Below are 18,212 nucleotides of genomic sequence, written 5' to 3' on the forward strand. Positions count from 1 at the left end.
TATAGCATGGATGGTGTTCTTTGGACAAAAGTTGTGATTCTGTTATTGAATTTGGCAATAATCAATGGGATCCATGCACGGCATATCCAAAAATATCTCGCTGGTCTCATTTAGATAAAATCGCATTTGAATAATGAAAGTTGAAGAGCGGACAGAGAAGTCACAGGAATACTAGTAAATGTTATATACATAAGCACCGACCAAGATAGAGAAAGTCCCGATGATTCCAGCCCAACGGACGAGCCCACGCTGAACGTGATACTTTGCAGTTTCTTCAATTGCTTGCGAGTCGTTAAACCTGGGAAATAGGATATCCTTAGGAACTTCCTTTCCAAGGGCCTTACAAAGGGGCTCCCACCCATCCTTGACATTAACGAAGAACAGACGATTCTCTGGAACGTTTTCCTTCAACCAGGCAATATGGCGATTATATGTATCCACGCCATGATCGTGAGGCTTGGCAACGTAAAGTTTCTCCCATTGAACAGATAGCAGATCGGCATAACCTGGAAAGTGTCGCATTCCTGGAAGAGGAAGTAAAACGGCGCGAAGAAACCACATCAGAGCAAGGCCCCTAATTTGAGCTAGACTCTTCGTCCACGCCTCGGGGTCTCGTACGGTGCAGATCACTTTTGCATTCGGGTATATTTCTAGAAGTTCAGGGACTAGCTGTGCAGCAGGTGCGTCGGTGACTGCACTATACCCATCCAATCGTTGACGTAGCAGGTTCTTCATGGCCTCTCGGTCCTTGGGGTCTCCGTTGTTCCAGTATTGGAGGATTTTCATCCATGATTGGATCTCGATTGGTGATCCCATTGAGATTTGCGTTCCCCCATGATAGGAGGGGCCGTCGAGAAGAAATTCTAGAGCGGCATTGAATGAGGATGTTCCAGTGCGCGGGAGGCCTGCTCCGATGACTTGGAGCTCGGCGCCTAATTTGGGAGCAGATACATTCTGGCCCATGATGAAAGCCTGTGAAGAAAAAGAAGAAGAAGAAGACTCTCAGTAGGTAGTAGAAGTTCCGAGTCAGAAGATATTTTGATACTATTTTGATATTTGACAATAAAGTTTCAGCCCCCAAATTAGCCACAGTCAGCCCTAGAGCCAATGTGGCTTTATGCGGCGGCGAGTCGCACTTGGCTACCGTATTGAATCATGATTGCTACTTCGTATCTAGTAGTAGATGGTGAGATTGAATTCGATGTATTTATCCCCTGCTCAGCAGTATGTCGATATCATACACTGTACGTGGTAGGAATCCGTTGACTATAGTGGTCACATGAGGCTCGCTATACCATCTCTGCTATGGTTTGATAGTATTCTGATCTTCATATAGCCTCACCGTATAGTAAGAATCTTGACACTATTTTTTATTTATTTTCTAATCAAGACGAAAACCCCTTTTGAGAGTACTGGTACTATGCATACTAATAATAGTTAGTATTCGTATCTCCGGCTCCGCGGGGTTCCCCACCGAGTACGTCCGAGCTTCTTCGAAGCTCCCCCAAGCTTCCACTCCGCCTTTCTTTTCGCTCTTCTCTCTCCTGCTGCTCATTCATGGCCGCCCCCCCAGATCCCTAACCTTAACTCTCTTCGACGAGGCCGAGGTCGTGGCCGTGGAATCGGTCGCTCGACTGACAATGGCTCAGACTCGCGCCCATCAGCCAAGGACCGCATCGTGCAGGGCACCGACAATGACGCCAGCGTCTCCAGGCTGAGCGCCGTTGACTTGGGCTATCTCACAGACGCGTACGCGACGGCACTGACACCGCGCGGGTCTGCGACAAGGAGATTCCCAATTATCAACAGAGGTATGTTCACGTCTCCGCGATGCCAGACGCGGGAAGGGGAAGAGGTGGGGGTTTGGTTTGGTCCAAAAACCTGCAAGCTAACGCGCTTCTCTTTTTTTTCCAGGAACATATGTTCGCACAACAGCAATCGACCAGCTCGTCACACACTTTCTAGGCCCCTATACACCCGAACAAACCCAAACGAAGCGTAAACAGATCATCTCGCTCGGAGCCGGCTCCGACACGCGAGTCTTTCGAATCCTCTCCTCGCGCCAACCATCCGATCTCGTCTACCATGAAATCGACTTTGCCGTAAACACTGCCTCGAAGATCCAGGCTATTCGATCAACACCGAAATTACGACAAGCGCTAGGAATCGACACGCCGGATGCCGAAGTGTCGATTTCGGAAACGGGCGATGCATTACACTCGCCTTCATATCACATTCACCCGGTTGACCTCCGATCACTTTCAGCAAACACTGGCAGTGACCTCTCTACTATACTACCTGGCGTAGAGAGAGGACTTCCTACGCTTCTGGTATCCGAATGCTGCCTGATCTATCTCTCTCCGAGCGAGGCAGAGCAAGTAGTCAAGTTCTTCACCGAACATCTATTCCAATCCCAACCCGCTACTCCGCTAGGTCTGGTCCTTTACGAACCAATTCGTCCCGACGATGCTTTTGGCCGAACAATGGTCTCGAATCTCGCGACGCGGGGCATTCAGCTTCAAACTTTGCACAAATATGCATCGTTGGAAGCGCAGCGGTGTCGATTGAAGGAACAAGGATTCGGCGACGGACAGGCGGGTGCGGATATCGAATTTATCTGGAAGAATTGGATCTGTGAAGCGGAGAAGGAGCGGGTTGCAGGCCTGGAAATGCTGGATGAGATGGAAGAATGGCAACTCCTTGCTCGTCATTATTGTATTGCTTGGGGGTGGAGAGATGGGAGCGATACTTCGGTTTTCCAAGGTTGGACTTCACTCAAGGCTCAGTTGGAATGATTGAGTAGATTGATGTCTATGGAGCCATCCTCACAAATACATTTGAAATGAAAGTTATGAATAACAACAGGGGTGCATGGTGCAGTGACCAAGATAAAGAATTGGGCCATTGCTAGTTCTACTTGCGCTTCTCTAGGGTCACTTCCAACGCAGGCACCTCGATGCCAATAACCTTGCCCTCATTATCCAGAGAGAATATGAACTCATCTAGTCCATGGCCGTTATACTGGTACCTATCCACATTCATCCACGAAATGCAAGTCGGGGTACCATTATCCGCCAACTCAGTCTTATCCTGAAAAACAGCCCGGAACGACTGCTTCGAGCCAGCCTTGTGCTTCTCACTTAATTGGGTCGGATACAAGCGAATGCTAAGATCAGTCTCATTGGAGACACCGAGAAGCTTCGACAGAGTCTCACGATAATCTTGACCATTACTCGTAAAGTCCTCGATGTAAATACCCCATCCCACTCTTTCCGTATAGTTAATAGAAAGAGACGAGTTGGAACCACCAGCGCTAGCATACGCGCCACAGTAATTGCCAGCAGCCTGGGTGACCGCCGAAGTGACCACCCCATTCAGAGCATCTTGCATGTAATCCGCATGTGCGTTCAGATCGGCTGGCTTTTTGGTGTCTGCGGAGAGGATGACGAAGCCGATGCCCCAGTCCGGAACTAGGCCCATGTATGAGCTGTATAGGCTCTCTTGGTAGCCTTCGTTGCTGAGTATGGTGTATACATCAACCATAGGAGAAGTCTTGGGGTAATTGCCGCCGCTGTAGATGACGAATGGGTATCCGATTGAGTTGGCAGGGTTCGCGGTGTGAGTGGCAGGCTTTAGCCAGCGGTTTGTTTGAGCTGTAGTAAGAAGAGCGGAGTCCATGATAGCCTGGCCAGCACGGGCGAGGTTAGCTAGACTGCTGAACATGGATGTCGATCTATGTTTTCTGACTGTTAACTTATGGTGGTTGGCCTAGTTGGAGGTAAGAGAATGAAACCCACGCTTCAGTTCTGGGGAGATGGGCCGACCAGCCACTTGCGTTCTGGTTGGCAGGAATGACCGCATTCTGGGTGTTTAGGGGGGCGAATACAGATGTTTCGTTCAGCTCAAGAGGGTCGAGAATCTGCTGCCTGAGGACACTCTTGAAACTATGACCGGTGCATCGCTCGATGATGTACCCGAGAAGCTGAAATGCCATGTTCGAATATACAGGAGTTTGACCAGGATTGACAATAGGAGCCTGCTTAGACAATTGTTGGAGAAATTCTATATAAGTTAGCCTCTGGAAATGATGTGGTAGCCGTACATGTTTATAATACTCTGTTGACTGCATTTCGAGTCGGAGCTGCAGCAAGACCGTTCAAAATCCGAGTGCTTTGGGAGTCCATCCTTGGATATAGCCGCTTCAGATATCAAGTCGTTAGAGCAATCTATAAACAGCGGGTCAGCACTGATTCTTATATACTAGTACAAAAAGAGAGAATTTGCGAATGCAAGCTCACAATCACGGGAGATTCCGCCCATATGACTGGCAAGTTGACCGACAGTAATGTCGTTCCATCTAGTTTGACGAATAGATGATTGCGTCGATGAATCATTGGAGAGCTCAGGGAGGTACTTAGTGACAGCGTCATTGAGGATGCCATCACCCGAGGTTATGAGGAGACTCCAAACAGTAAAAACCTCAGTCAGGCCACCGATACGGTATATACTGTCTTTGGTGACATTCCGAGGCCTGTTGAGACTGTTCTTATAATCAGGAGCAGTGTAGTGATACTGCCAGTAGAAAGGCTCATCCTCGGCAGTTCCTTCGTTGGTAGAGAACACTGCGATGCTAAAGGAGGTAGTGTTGATATTGACGGGTCCATTTTCGCCATCACCAGTGCGCATCAGATCTTCGAATCTAGCAGTGAGATTTTTGAGGGAAGTTTCAATAGCCTTGTCGTTTATATTGACCTTGAAAGGAGGGTAAAAAGGACCCAGTAATGGGCACGGAGTAAACTCCGACAGTGCCGAAGTAAAAAAAAGAAAGAGAGAAAGGAAACGAGGGAGCAGGGAAAGCATCTTCGCGGTAAAAGATTAATGATCTGGTACTCACGAAATATCATTGTTGTTACCGAGTCATTGCGTACATTTTATTAGTGCTCTTGTCAAAGCTATGAAGGTCGGTCGGCTCGGTGATAGTTGTTCGCTGACGGCCTAATGCCGCAGCCTCACCCGCGCGGATCGGACATAAAAATCAAAGGCCCCCAACACTGCCACCTTTTCAGTGGAAACTTGGCATAAACCACGCCGTACTAGATGGATATTTGCGGTCTCGGTTTCGGATTTGAACTTGAAATATGAAGCTTGTAAATGCTTTATTGCACACGATAACAACCCGTAATTGATTCATCCCACTAGTCTGATTTCTGATCTACATCCAATTATTCATCACTTGTTCGACAGAAGTGGTCAAAAGAAAATCATCTGGTAGCCCGGTATTCTCCGTAAACCCAAGCATGTCTTGCGGCGCGTCAGTCCAGTCTCTCGAATCGGCCTCTTGAAGCGAGAATGCCGGTTCAATAAACTGAGTGCCATTGATGGGACCCTCAAAGTGAAGGTCACCACTGGGAGTATCATTCTTTTGACCCCCATCAAGACGGGCCTGTATCTGAAGGATCCGCTTTCTAAAATCCACAAAGACGTCCCGATCCCCATTGTGGTCGACAAAAGGTGTTGATAAAGCTCCTACACGCTGTCGAAGCAATGCTAGAGTTTGAAGATATGCCTCCTTTCTCTCGGGGCTTGGTGATGCAGCCGTGATACGGAGCCCAATGAGCATGGCAAAGCCCAGCTGTACCCATTCCGTGTTAGTGAAGCCAAGTTCTGATGCTGGTGGGAGCGAGAGGTAGATGCCAAGAATCGATTCTACTGCAATGACGGCAGCATTCGACAATTCGTCCCGCCAAGTTTGAATGGGAGCAGCTTGGAATGATGAGAGGGGTTGTTGCTTTGTCACGCTGAGGGCTAACTGGTAGAGATGAAGACTGGTTGATTTGAAAAGGAGTGCAATGAATGCTGGGAAAATTTCAATTAGTTGGGAATTCGGAGAAATAGCACACTATGCATCATAAGAATCACTTACGAGAGTCATAAATATTGAACGGTAATCGTTGTTGAAAGGTTGATAAGTCATCTTTTATGCTCTTCACGTAGAGCTCTGCTCCAGACCCTGGTATTGACAGTTCGTCTCCGTGGTCTGCGGACAGTCGATCGATTTTCTCCGCAATAAGTTGTAGTTGCAAGATGTGCATTATGTATCGATCGTGAGGATACTCATTCGAGTCGTGAAGTGCTTGACTACAATCTTCAATGTACGAGACATAGGGGAAAGTAGAATGTTTTTGAAGAAGAACCGCGATCCTAAGATATCGTTAGTCTCCAGTACAATTCAATATCGATTTTGCTTACGAAGACGATAGGTAATAACAACCTATAATAGCTCTCCTCTCGTCATTACTACGTGATGGTCGGTCAGAAGTAGATTGATTTACATGCTCGTCGGCTCGAAACTGGAGTTTCGTCTTCCACGTTTTCGCCTGTGTTGCTCGATCTAGCCGTAGATCAATAACGACACTTATCGCCAGTTGAAGATACTGCGTGTAGCGATGCGGCTTTGTATGGTAATGAGACCTGTCGTAATGTTAGAACTGACACCTAGAGGAAAGCTGATTTTATTTACCATGCCAAGAACACCAACAGCCCTTGCAGCAAGTCAAATGAGACCTCTCCATTTAGGATCATGCGAGCAGAAACGGCTTTTTTCACTTCGCCTCCGAGAGATCGCTGCAGCGGCATATTTTCATAGGAAGCAGAAGCAAGGATGGCGAGGAACAGGAATGGTTTGTCCTGGCGGAGGTGGTGCATTGATACATTTGGCGGGATGATCACGAAAGGGAAATGGGGAGTCATCACGGTCTGAAAGACATTCAAATAAGTCTGCGCTGTCTCGATGCTCAGATATCCTCGATCAACGACATCCTTATCACCATCATCCGAGGCGACCGAGATAGCTCGCGAATTGGCCTCTCGTTCTAGTGGAACCTGAGAAGTTTCTGCCCACATGGTTCGATCGGTCAATAACTCCTGGACCTGAGCCTCGAGAGCCTCGATCTTTCTAGGTGAGTATGAGCCACTATACAGCTGCAAGCATTCTATGGAACAAGCCTACCGATCCTTTTGAAAGCCATGAAATCGGCGTCCGGTTTGCCGATAAACACATTGTCGACCGAGGCGGAGGCAGCTAGAATACCATCAATCCTACTAGTTCGATGCCACCACGAGTCAATTTAGGATGGCCTACCGGTTACAGACGTGCGGATTTGCTGCATTTCGAATACAGCGAACCTTCGAGCTTGCGCAACTCTGACAGGTTCTTGATATACTGGCCATGATGGGTGGTGGGGGGTGAATTTTCAACAGTCCATTCAATTCTTCCTGAGTAGACTATCGATGAAGTGATTTACATTCGCGATGCGGAACAGCGGTTGCCTGGCATTTCAAAGATATCGAATTATTCTGACGATGAGGCTGTGCAGATCAGTTGGCGGCTGACTAACGGCCACGCTTATCCCATTCGAGTGGGCTATGTATTTATTGCCTGCGAGACCGTCGTGCTCATCTTGGCATTCTTGGGCGTTTTCGGGTTCAGATTTTGGGGACCACTCTCAGCGATGGGATGGAATGGGGCTCCAAGTTTCTTTCTTTCCTTTTCAGAACTTTTCGGAGCCAGCTGCTACCACCCAGCGGCATTGTGTTGAACCTGATTTGACTCAATTGCACGAAGTCCCGGTTGAAACTGCCATCGACATCTTGACGGAATGTGCAAGTCAATTTGGGCAACCCTATCGTCATAGAGAATTGCTGGTCATTGAACTCGCCTATTCGGCATTGTCGCCATATGTTTAGCTTGGGTCGATCCCAAGATTTGGCCATAAAGTTCCAAGGTTGCTCAGGTTTGGTCAATGAGGTTGAATAGTAGGAAACAAGATTGGTAGATATACTACTGATGCCATGATTCTCTTAAAGGGATCGATCAAGATGTTGAAGGGGGTCATAGTAAAGTGTATTCAGCCCGCCTTGTACGGGTATCGGGGAAGCCTTATTGAATACGGCCATGTGTACGAAGTATAATTCATTCGCTTCGGGATCACTTCTCTTGGCAAAGGAGCGGAGTGTTTTCCTATGCGCCCCTTTACGGAGTACTCCGTACTGCTATGATATTTGATGATCGATTTCAGGTCGGGAAGGAACCTGCACCGGTCAAGACTGAGACAAACCGGATGAACCAAAGAGCAAGGATACATCACTTTGTTTGATGGCAAAGATTGAGAGTGCTAAGCTTTATGGCAGGCCACATCCACGACTCAACGGCTATCACCGACAAGGCAACGGCCTTGGCAAGGCGGCATCCAACCCACTATTGCGTGAGCCTTGTGTGTACTCCGTACCGTGCGCGTGGCCCCATCTGATTCTGACCAGGATTCGGCTCCGATGGGGTATCAGAGTATGGGGGGGCTGCTGCGATTGGGCATGGTCAAAATATCTATCATGATCAACAGGTCCAGACCACGAGGACCGCCATATGCTGGTGGATTTGATTAGGATGAGCGGGAGAATCCAGTAGGGGCCGGAGTCAGGAGGACGATGATCAGTGGGTGAGATTTCATGTGCGATTTCCAGTTGGATAGGGGTATGGAGTATTGTATGGGACGGAGTAGTCATGTGGATACGGAGTACTAAGTACCGATTCTCACACTCCTCTCTCTTTTGAGTACTCCGTAGTGTGGGCAACCTGCACGGAGTAGCTCGTACATGGCATGGAACTTGATGATTGGATGCAATTGCAGATGTAAAGGTGAGCAGAGGCGAGCAAACAGAACGAGGTCACTCCGTAAGTGGGTAATGAGAAAGTTGAAAGTGCAAATCTCCACTGAAAGGAGCGAACCCCCGGGGAAGGAACCCACGTGATTGGCTATCAGTTACACCAAGTTGGTTCTGCCCCTGAAACTAACCTCCAACTAACTTGAACTATCCACTCACACTAGTACATCTCCAGCTCTAGTCTCCTGTTGCTATCCAACTAGCGCCCTCAGGGGACCGCTCAGCCTTCCTGATGGGGAACCGTCTCCAGTCCACTCAGGGTCAACCCTTTTGGACCCTCTTTTCCCGATGGCCCTCTTTGGGTCCAAACCGGTTCGGTCCCCCTGGGGGGGGGGCCCTGAGGCCCTGGCCCTGGCTGTGCTGGACCTCTTTTCTTGTCGTCTTTGCCAGCTTTTGGACTTTCTTTCTCTTCGACCCCATTCTCTGCGAGCTTTTTGTGTCCAAGGCCTCTGGCCATCTTACATTCTTTATTTTTGATTCTCGGTTAACCCCAGTCATTCGCTCTTTTGATACACAAACCCACAGCCGCAGATATGAAGTTCAACATCGCTCCCTCTAGCGCTGCTGCGCTCGTCGCTCTCATTGCGAGCGCTGAAGCTGCCCGTCACGGTCACTCCCACCTCCACCGCCGCTCCGAGAATGTCTCCGTTGAGAAGCGTGGTGGCCAGTGCCAGTTCCCATCTAATGCCGGCCTCGTCTCTGTCACTCCCAATGAGGAGAACGCCGGCTGGGCCATGAGCCCCAACCAGCCTTGCAAGCCCGGCAACTACTGCCCGTACGCCTGTCCTGCCGGTCAGGTCTCCATGCAGTGGGATCCCAAGGCCACTTCCTACTCTTACCCCATGTCCATGGTATGTTGCGTCGATCATTCACCTGTCATGTCCCGCAAGGGATATATGCATATGCAAGGGCCCCCGCTGACAGGTCATATCCTAGAACGGTGGTTTGTACTGTAACGAGGATGGCGAGATCGAAAAGCCCTTCCCCAACAAGCCTTACTGCCAGGATGGTTCCGGTTCCATCAAGGCCAAGAACAAGGCCAGCAAGGCCGTCTCTTTCTGCCAGACCGTCCTGCCTGGTAACGAGGCCATGCTGATCCCCACTCTGATCGAGGAACTCGAGACTCTGGCTGTTCCCGACATGTCCTACTGGTGCGAGACCGCTGCCCAGTACTACATCAACGCTCCCGGTGTCTCTGCCGAGGAGGGTTGTATCTGGGGTACCAACGCCAACCCCGTCGGTAACTGGTCCCCTTACACCGCTGGAGCCAACACCGTCACCAACGGCGACACCTATGTGAAGATCGGCTGGAACCCCATCTACCTGGAGCCCACCACTCCTTTCCGCCACGTCAAGCCGACCTTCGGTATCGAAATCGAGTGCGAGGGCGGTGGCTGCAATGGTCTTCCTTGCAAGATCGATCCTTCCACCATGAGCATCAACCAGATGTCGGGCTCCAGCATCATGACCGGTGCGGGTGGTGCTACTGGCTGTACCGTTACCGTCCCCAAGGGCTCTACCGCTCATATTGTCGTCTGGGATGTTGATGGAAGCTCCGGCGACGGCGACAGCTCCAGCTCTGAGACCGTTTCCATCTCGACTAGCTCCGCCACCTCAACCTCGACCAGCACCAGTACCAGTACCAGTACCAGCACCCCTACCCCGACTCCTACCACTACCTCGACCACCGAGACCCCTACCACCACATCTACTCCCACTCCCACTACTACCAGCACCACCTCCACCTCCATCTCCACCTCCACCTCTACTCCTACTCCCACTTCGACAGCAACCTCGACTTCCACTGTCATTCCTACCTCCACCGTGACCCCCTCCAGCAGCACCAAGCTGCCCAAGTCGAGCCCTTCGATGAGCTACACCTACCGCCCTCACGTCTTCACTGGTTCCGCTGAGATTGTTGCTGGTTCGTCGGCTACCGGCACGGCTGTTGCGGCTGCTTCGTCCTCCACCGGGGCTCCCGGTAACGGTGCTTCCAGCGCTACTGTCTCGATGGTCAGCCTGCTCTTCGGTGCCGTGGCTGCCATGGTCATGAACTACTAGATCCTTTTGGGTCAGTCGCACCTGCGAATCGGACTTGCCAACGTATAGATGACTTGGAAGCCACTCACAGGCGCCGCATCGGGAAATCTCCGACTGCAAGACATGCACATTATATTCACTTCTAATCACCCCACTATTATTACACTTCTACATCCGTTCGATCGCGAACGCTTTCCCCCCTCATGACGACGTCAACGTTGACATCATCTTTTTATTTTTACGACTTATATATCCCTTTTTTCGCTCCTCAGCGACTGTTTTTTTTAAGCTTCTTGGGTGTCCGATTACTTCTCGTTATTGATATATGCATTGGGTTATTTATATGGGTTCCTAATTCGACGACCGGTAAAATGTTTTTTAAACCGAGCGAGTTTGGAGGGGTCTTTGTTGGACATAAGGAAAACGGGCTTTGAAAATCTACAGTTACCATCTTTGACCTTCTTTTCTCTTAGGTGCATGTACTGCCAGGACGAGTTTCCCGCGCGAAGTCCGTGTAAATTCTAAGTCATCTCTTTCAATCTGTGAGCTCCAGTTATATTGAACATCTGGTATATACTTTCAACTTTACTACAACACATTCATTACTAGTATCTACTAGGTATTCATAATATAATATCTTCGCATCCATTTAATGTCCATTGTATACTACTAGTCCGCACTGTCTGCTCCGTGATATGCAAGGTAAAAAAAATAAAAATTTATCAAAACAATTATCATAACGCCAATAGCCATGCCTTTTCGGTTCTATCAAACACCCGTACCCGCTTTCTTGTATTGCCCCGATTCTCAATCTCAGTAGTTCAATTCTGCGATAGGAATGACCATGTCTGGCCTATTGCATACAAGGGCTGTGGTGTTGAGGTTTCGCTGTCGAACTTCACGCATGTATTTCCTTTGCTCAAGGGGTATGTCGTAGGCGTTCTCTTCGTCATCTCCGTGGTACATTTGATAGATGCCGGAACCGATAAGTACAGTTGCTATGCACCCAACAATGATAACGAAGACGTAAAGAGAATATGAGTTTGCGCCGTCACGTTTGTGGAGGGAGGTGGCGGTTGCCATTTTGAAGATTGAATCGCGAGGGATGATAGCTGTAAGACTCGAAAGGTATCAAGGTTAGTTGAGTTATGAAAAGCGCCATAACTGGGAGGCCATTCGATCCCAGTCTCAAGACCTTGATGTAAACTCACGACTCATTTCTGATCGATATTGATGAGTCTCAAAGGATTGAGAGTAGTACAGGCAATGCCAAGGTATAAAGCGTATAGTGTTATAGTGTATAGTAGAAAGTGACAAGAATTCCAAGATCTCCTACCAGGAAAAAGAGAACACAGCCAAAGCGTGGCAGAGAGCAGAAATATAAGGAATCCTCTCGTCGGGCCAAAATACTAATTTCCAACCATCGGACCCATCTCATCCAACGCACAATCCAAAGATAGGAACCGAACAAAGTGAAACACCATCAGCACATTCTCATCCATGCCAACCAAACTAAGAACCTGATATCTCTTCCCAAAGGGGAATCGCGTCTTTTTAGTCTACTGCCTATGATGTCATAAACCGAGCCGACCAACCACAGCACGGGATTGCACAGATGGGTCTACCAATCAGGTCTCGTTTGGTCGCAACTTGTGCTTCTGACAGTCTCCATCGGCCCCGGCAGCCTATTTTCTTCGTGCAGGACTCCATACGAGAGCCTTGTTGATTCGCGAGCTAATTTTGCTCTCTCCCTCTCTCCCTCTCTCCCTCTTCGTGTTTTCTTTAGTACGGACATGCGTGTCCTTATTTCGTGGCCGGCCTCCCCGATGTCGGCTTAAGCGATCTGGACCCAATGCAATGATTTCAAATATGTACTACCGAGATCAGACTGAACTCCCCACTACAACTGCTCGCTGGTTCTAATTATACTACTTGTTCAATCATCTCTGTCCAATCAGGTATACCGAGGGAACACCCCCACTGTTCCTGGTGCACAGGCCTAATCCTGACATTACTACTCTCTTGGTTTTACCAATTATAATGCCACCGACAGCCAATCAATCTTTGCCCACATATTTGCAGAGTGGGATAGGGGAAAGGATTTACCTAGGTGCTTGACTAATAATGAGGTTTCCCGACCTTCTCAAGGCATTGTGTGAGCTACGTTTCCCGCTCGATTTCTTCTTCGTCCAAGACTTGATCAGTGCTGCCCACGAGTGTGGTATTGACGGAAATTGAATCAATCTAACAGCTCACGTCAGTACTATTTGTGAGATTTTTGCAATATTACTTTTACAATTTAATTGCGCGGAGCTGGCCTACTTCCTTCAAGGAGTCAATGTTTCAAAGTGATAGAGATTGATTCTTGTTAGCATTGAGCACAGGGAGAAATAAAGGAAAGACACGGAAGGAATTCGAGACTTAAATCAAACACTGATCTGAAAAGTTCCTTGTGACTGGATTGAGAAATATCTATGAAATTTACCCAATTCTCGACACAAAGAAGCTTTGGCTGAAAGTCGCTCGATGCAGGAATTCCCGACACAAGCAAACAACAATGTGAAAGATGGGAATTTGCATTCACCAGGACTGCACTCTGTAAATTCAGCTTTACAGTACTTGCCAGCCATAATTCAGGCGATATCAGTAACATGAGCCAACTCTTTCTACAGATAGCCCTCTCATTCTCCTAGCCAGGAGGCTGTAGTTAGGATATTAGTCAGCAAAACGACTGCCCGCATTCATCAATGCAAACTATCTCGCCACAACTCCTCAACGAGCCTCACAATGGATCCAGAATCCGACGGCCCGTGCTACACCTGTCGGAATCGTCGCATCCAATGTGACCAGACCGGGGTGCCGTGCGCCAAATGTCAGAAGGCTGGCCTGGAATGTCTCGACAAACGGCCATTCCGATGGGTAAAAGGCGTGGCTATCCGCGGGCGAATGCAGGGCCGATCGTACGACGCCAACAAAGCTGCGGAAGCCACTGCTGGCGGGAAACGGGTGGTGATGAAATCTAATGCCACTCGGAGAGGCCCCGGAAAGCGGAAGGTCTGTCCATCCATCGTGGGGAAAACGCGGGATTAGGCTCCGATTTATCACTAGTCAAACTAACTTTGAAACCAGACTATACTATCTTCGATACGACAACTTTACCTATTGTTCTACACGACCCTTCAACTTCACACTTGGATCGAAAATCCCAGTACTATATTGACTATTGTAAGCATGGAGCCCCGCTCAAAAATTGTGCATGCTGACCTCAAACCAATCAGTTAATGACCGAATATGCAAACTTTTTATCGTATACGACAGCAACCGGAACCCATTTAGGAGTCTGATTCCAATGGGATATCAAGACCCGGTTTTAATGAAGGCGCTTCTTGCGCTTGCGGCCCGTCACCATGTCAACACCGGTCATTCATTCCATCAAACTGAATTACCGGCATCTTCTTCATTGCAGCTTGCCAATGCGAACCAGGATGCCCTCTCCTTTAAACATCAAGCGATGGAGGCATTATCACACTCTCTGCGTGATGCACAGTTGAGCAAAAAGGACACTACTGTTGCCAGCATCTTCCTCTTGATCTTTCTAGATCTTCTCGAATCGGGCAGTGATGGCTGGAACTTTCATCTACAGGGGGCGAAAAACTTAATCGCATCTACTTTCTCGCATCCTGAATCGGAGGAGGGTATTAATCAGGGGCCTGGACGAACACTCGAAGAAATTCGAGGCTTCATCATCAAACAAATTTACTTGTGAGTTTACCCTCGATAGATGAGGGCAGTTGGCTTTGAAATTTGCTGACCTTGCAACTACCCGCAGCATTGAGACGCTTGGAGGGGCATTCTTGCGCCCTAAATTGTTATCTCATATCTCATCCTTCGACCACCAAAAAGAGCAATACGAAGAGGCTATTGAAGCCTCTTTCCTCGGATGCCCCGAGTATATACTGACTGTAATTCAACAGCTTTCAGTGCAAAGGGACAGCCTAGCCGAAGCTCAAAGGCCACTTGATGAGGTCTCCGCCAATACCTACCTGAAGGACACAGCATCTTTAATCGAAACTATCAGGAGTTTTGACAGCTACGCCTGGGCTAAAAGTCTCCAGCGATCCAGGAATTCTTCATCCCAAGAGATCATAGGGTTATGTAACTTATCTGAAGCATACAAGCTTGGTGCTCTACTTTACGCAGGACGCATCGTGGATGCTCTGACTGAAAGGTCGATCGAACAAAACCATCTGGTTACAGAGCTCCTCGGCGTGACAGAGTCTCTGAAAGACAACCTCGAAATCTTCAAATGCATTTTATGGCCAATGTTTGTCGCTGGTCTGGAGTGCCAATGGCAGGCCCAAAGAGACTTTCTCATCAGCTGTATTGAGAAATTCTGGGATATCACCAACTGTTTGAACGCGGTCAATGCCGCAAAGACGCTGCAGGAATACTGGCAGAAGGAATCTTCAACAAAAGAAGAACGGTCGCAATGGATATTTAGCATGGGAAGTTTGGGCCGGGACTGGCTTTGGCTTTAGGAACATACGATACATACGAATAATGACTTAATTTTCATGTCAAATTCTTGGTTATCTAATCTCATCTAGATTATAATTCCTTTGCCAACGAGGTAAATGCCTGCAACAAATCGGCTTTTAGATCCCCCCAGTTCTCCAGTCCAATACTGATTCGCAATAACTTGCGATCAACCTTCGAATCAGACAGTGCCCGCCATTCAATAAGCGACTCGACCCCACCCAGACTCGTAGCATGCTGGAAAAAGTTCAACTTGCTAGGCAGTGTTTTCGCAAAAGTCTCGTTATGCAAGATGATCGAAAAGACCGGCCCAAATCCACAAGGCATCTGCTTCACCAACCACGGCTCATCCTGGAGACTGGCATGATACATTTTCTGGACGACAGCCTGAACGATAAACTCCTCGCTACCCGGGGCCGGGCCCGGGGCCTTCATAGCACCATCAAGCCATGAAATCAATTGAGCGCAGTTCTCGCTCGCGCGCTGAACTCGAACTTCTAAAGTTCGCAAGCTTCGAAGGCCCATCCAACCTTCCAGGTTGCCGATATTGCTTCCCAGAGCTACTCGATCCTCGTAAAGCCGTTTCAACCAGTCTTCTCGCTTGACAGCAATTACACCACATAACATATCGCTGTGACCACCGAAATATTTTGACCCGGAGTGGAAGACGATATCAGCTCCCCACAAAAACGGATCTTGGAGGCCCGGCGGTCCGAATGTGCTGTCGACGATCAGATAAGCGCCGCGGGAGTGCGCTTTCTTGGCATATTCTTCGATGTTGAATGCGGTTCCGAGAGGGTTGACGGGTGTTTCGAGCAAGATGACGTCCCCTTCTTCTAAGATTTCGGCAGGACAGTCAAGGTCGAGCTTCTGAAGACCCGACAGGCGGGAAATCACCGAGATAACTTCATGACTGCCGTGGTAGCCGTCGCCCACGGAGATACGTCGTGGGTTTAGCAGGGTCAAAGCGGCGTAGAGAGCTGCGAGTCCACTGGCATAGCTCACGGCATGGCCCTTTAGGAGAGATGAGAGCACTGCTTCGAAACGGGTTGCGTTGGGTGCGAATTCGCGGGAGTATACGTAATTCTTGCCATCGAATTCGGCCTATATCTCACATTAGTCTTTGAAGTCGATGGAGTGTTGGAGTTGGTTTGCCTTGGATACATACGATCGGGTCTTCTGGTATGACTAGTTGGTTGGGGTCATTAGGATATCTGAAGATTGTGGAGAGGTGAATCGGTGGTGCAACGTCATTCACTAAATTCAAGTAGTCATCGGCATGCAGCGCTTGGGTTGAGGGATGAGCGTTGTTGACGGGAGCCATGTTGTGTGTTATTTCTCTCAGAAGGTTGTCTTTGTTCAAGTTTGAAAGTAAGAGACGAGTTCTTATTTAGCAGATTCCTGCAAGTCCTACACTCGGCGACACAGATATCAGAACATGTAGACCTTAGCTCTGGGATCCTCTTGCCCCACTCCCGTCAAGTTCCTAATCCGGGGGGTTATCCCGCAATTTCATTGGTCAAACAGCTCGAATTTCTCGGCCGGCTTAATTCGTGTCCACTCAGAAGAGTCATCGCTGGTCTCCACTGTTCAAATTTCCTCTTCTTTTCCTTCTATGGTTTAGTTCTACCCAAATCTGCATGAATGAGCCATAACTTATTCTTGATCAGAGGCATAGGGCGTGGGATAATTAATTTACCGATTACTTAAAATTATCTTCGGCGGGAAGAGCCAATGACAAGCCCGCATTACAAACGAACAGCAAATCGAAAGCCCCGCGATTGGCCTGGTTGCTGAACAGCAGGCAGTGGTATATAAAGAGTAGATCAAGATCAAAGTGCTTGACTCACAACTATACACACAACTCCAAGTTTCCTACTACTTTTCACTCTTGCGCATCACTATGTATCTCCGAGCAGTACATGCAGAGAACTCAATCAAAGCTCTCTTCGAATTCATCAAAGAGAATCCCCTGGGCGTCCTCACAACCGCCATTCACTCACCATCCTACCCATTCCTTCAATCTAGCCATATTCCCTGGGTACTGGATATCTACGATGATGACCCTTCGGCACCCGTCAAAGGACGTTTACGAGGCCACATGGCCCGACAAAACCCCCACTCCAAAGCCATGATGGAATCCTGCGCCGATTCGCCCACTAGAAAACTCCAGCAAGACGTGATGATTCTCTTCACGGCCCAGGATCACCACTACGTGACGCCAAAATTCTATACCGAGACCAAGCCGGCTACCGGGAAGGTTGTGCCGACGTGGAACTACGCCGCAGCCCAGGTTTATGGTAAAGCTACGATCTATTATGACTCCGCCTCGGATGAAACGTCGCAATATCTTCAGCAGCAGATTCATGACTTATCGCAATTGTGCGAGACTTCTATGATGGGTCATACGGGTCAAGGGGGGAAGCCTGGGCCTTGGAAGGTGTCCGATGCGCCGGAGCGATATATCGATATTATGAAGAAGAATATTATCGGTATTGAAGTTTCCATTGAGAGTATTGGGGGAAAGTTTAAGATGAGTCAGGAATTGGGAGAGGGGGATCGAAAGGGTGTTGTTGAGGGCTTTAATAACCTTGGTTCGGATGTTGGGACTAATCTGGCGGGGTTGGTGAAAGAGCGTGGGGAGATGAAGGAGGCGGCGAAGAAACAGACATGATTTAGTTAGCGGATCTCGGATATAATATATTTCAAAAGAGGAAGAAGTCATTCATTCAACTTGCCCGTGGCCATACTAGTAAGTAGTACAAGTACTAGTTAGTATGCTGGCACATTTATATGTACCTGGGCACCCATATACTAGACTACCTAAATAGGGCTCCGCGGGTGGGGCTAAGCCTGGCATTGTGCCTATTACGCCCCGGCATAGGTTTTTGGCGACTTTAGTAGTACATGCTGAT

At 48.6% G+C, this 18,212-nt stretch overlaps 10 protein-coding genes across 10 annotated transcripts; 4 read left to right on the plus strand and 6 right to left on the minus strand.

Annotated features, from left to right (window-relative positions):
• Positions 1 to 171: 171 nt before the first annotated feature.
• N7533_009733 (sulfotransferase family protein) lies at positions 172 to 963 on the minus strand (the record flags this gene model as incomplete). Its single annotated transcript, XM_057106383.1, has 1 exon — positions 172 to 963. One exon carries the CDS (start codon positions 961 to 963, stop codon positions 172 to 174), a length of 792 nt encoding a protein of 263 aa, XP_056957832.1.
• A 263-nt stretch (positions 964 to 1,226) lies between these two features.
• ppm1 (protein C-terminal leucine carboxyl O-methyltransferase ppm1) lies at positions 1,227 to 2,795 on the plus strand (the record flags this gene model as incomplete). Its single annotated transcript, XM_057106384.1, has 3 exons — positions 1,227 to 1,244; positions 1,574 to 1,811; positions 1,915 to 2,795. 3 exons carry the CDS (start codon positions 1,227 to 1,229, stop codon positions 2,793 to 2,795), a joined length of 1,137 nt encoding a protein of 378 aa, XP_056957833.1.
• Positions 2,796 to 2,913: 118 nt separating this feature from the next.
• Positions 2,914 to 4,686, minus strand: N7533_009735 (serine hydrolase domain-containing protein; the record flags this gene model as incomplete). The annotated part of the gene is made up of 4 exons (XM_057106385.1): positions 2,914 to 3,733; positions 3,798 to 4,062; positions 4,116 to 4,226; positions 4,299 to 4,686. 4 exons carry the CDS (start codon positions 4,684 to 4,686, stop codon positions 2,914 to 2,916), a joined length of 1,584 nt encoding a protein of 527 aa, XP_056957834.1.
• A 526-nt stretch (positions 4,687 to 5,212) lies between these two features.
• On the minus strand, positions 5,213 to 6,092 carry N7533_009736 (uncharacterized protein; the record flags this gene model as incomplete). Its single annotated transcript, XM_057106386.1, has 2 exons — positions 5,213 to 5,856; positions 5,924 to 6,092. 2 exons carry the CDS (start codon positions 6,090 to 6,092, stop codon positions 5,213 to 5,215), a joined length of 813 nt encoding a protein of 270 aa, XP_056957835.1.
• Positions 6,093 to 6,516: 424 nt separating this feature from the next.
• On the minus strand, positions 6,517 to 6,903 carry N7533_009737 (uncharacterized protein; the record flags this gene model as incomplete). The annotated part of the gene is made up of 1 exon (XM_057106387.1): positions 6,517 to 6,903. The coding sequence occupies one exon, from the start codon at positions 6,901 to 6,903 to the stop codon at positions 6,517 to 6,519; it is 387 nt and encodes a 128-aa protein (XP_056957836.1).
• A 2,351-nt stretch (positions 6,904 to 9,254) lies between these two features.
• N7533_009738 (SUN domain-containing protein) lies at positions 9,255 to 10,782 on the plus strand (the record flags this gene model as incomplete). Its single annotated transcript, XM_057106388.1, has 2 exons — positions 9,255 to 9,572; positions 9,658 to 10,782. The coding sequence occupies 2 exons, from the start codon at positions 9,255 to 9,257 to the stop codon at positions 10,780 to 10,782; spliced, it is 1,443 nt and encodes a 480-aa protein (XP_056957837.1).
• Positions 10,783 to 11,574: 792 nt separating this feature from the next.
• N7533_009739 (uncharacterized protein) lies at positions 11,575 to 11,844 on the minus strand (the record flags this gene model as incomplete). The annotated part of the gene is made up of 1 exon (XM_057106389.1): positions 11,575 to 11,844. One exon carries the CDS (start codon positions 11,842 to 11,844, stop codon positions 11,575 to 11,577), a length of 270 nt encoding a protein of 89 aa, XP_056957838.1.
• Positions 11,845 to 13,548: 1,704 nt separating this feature from the next.
• On the plus strand, positions 13,549 to 15,299 carry N7533_009740 (Zn(II)2Cys6 transcription factor; the record flags this gene model as incomplete). Its single annotated transcript, XM_057106390.1, has 4 exons — positions 13,549 to 13,819; positions 13,891 to 13,986; positions 14,040 to 14,523; positions 14,591 to 15,299. 4 exons carry the CDS (start codon positions 13,549 to 13,551, stop codon positions 15,297 to 15,299), a joined length of 1,560 nt encoding a protein of 519 aa, XP_056957839.1.
• A 70-nt stretch (positions 15,300 to 15,369) lies between these two features.
• N7533_009741 (putative transsulfuration enzyme family protein) lies at positions 15,370 to 16,621 on the minus strand (the record flags this gene model as incomplete). Its single annotated transcript, XM_057106391.1, has 2 exons — positions 15,370 to 16,401; positions 16,466 to 16,621. The coding sequence occupies 2 exons, from the start codon at positions 16,619 to 16,621 to the stop codon at positions 15,370 to 15,372; spliced, it is 1,188 nt and encodes a 395-aa protein (XP_056957840.1).
• A 579-nt stretch (positions 16,622 to 17,200) lies between these two features.
• On the plus strand, positions 17,201 to 17,971 carry N7533_009742 (FMN-binding negative transcriptional regulator; the record flags this gene model as incomplete). The annotated part of the gene is made up of 1 exon (XM_057106392.1): positions 17,201 to 17,971. One exon carries the CDS (start codon positions 17,201 to 17,203, stop codon positions 17,969 to 17,971), a length of 771 nt encoding a protein of 256 aa, XP_056957841.1.
• Between the last annotated feature and the right edge of the window lie 241 nt (positions 17,972 to 18,212).

Source organism: Penicillium manginii, assembly GCF_028828005.1.
Source record: "Penicillium manginii strain IBT 31320 chromosome Unknown utg000006l:1.0-4164085.0:1.0-4166146.0, whole genome shotgun sequence".
NCBI classification, from domain to species: Eukaryota; Fungi; Ascomycota; class Eurotiomycetes; order Eurotiales; family Aspergillaceae; genus Penicillium; species Penicillium manginii.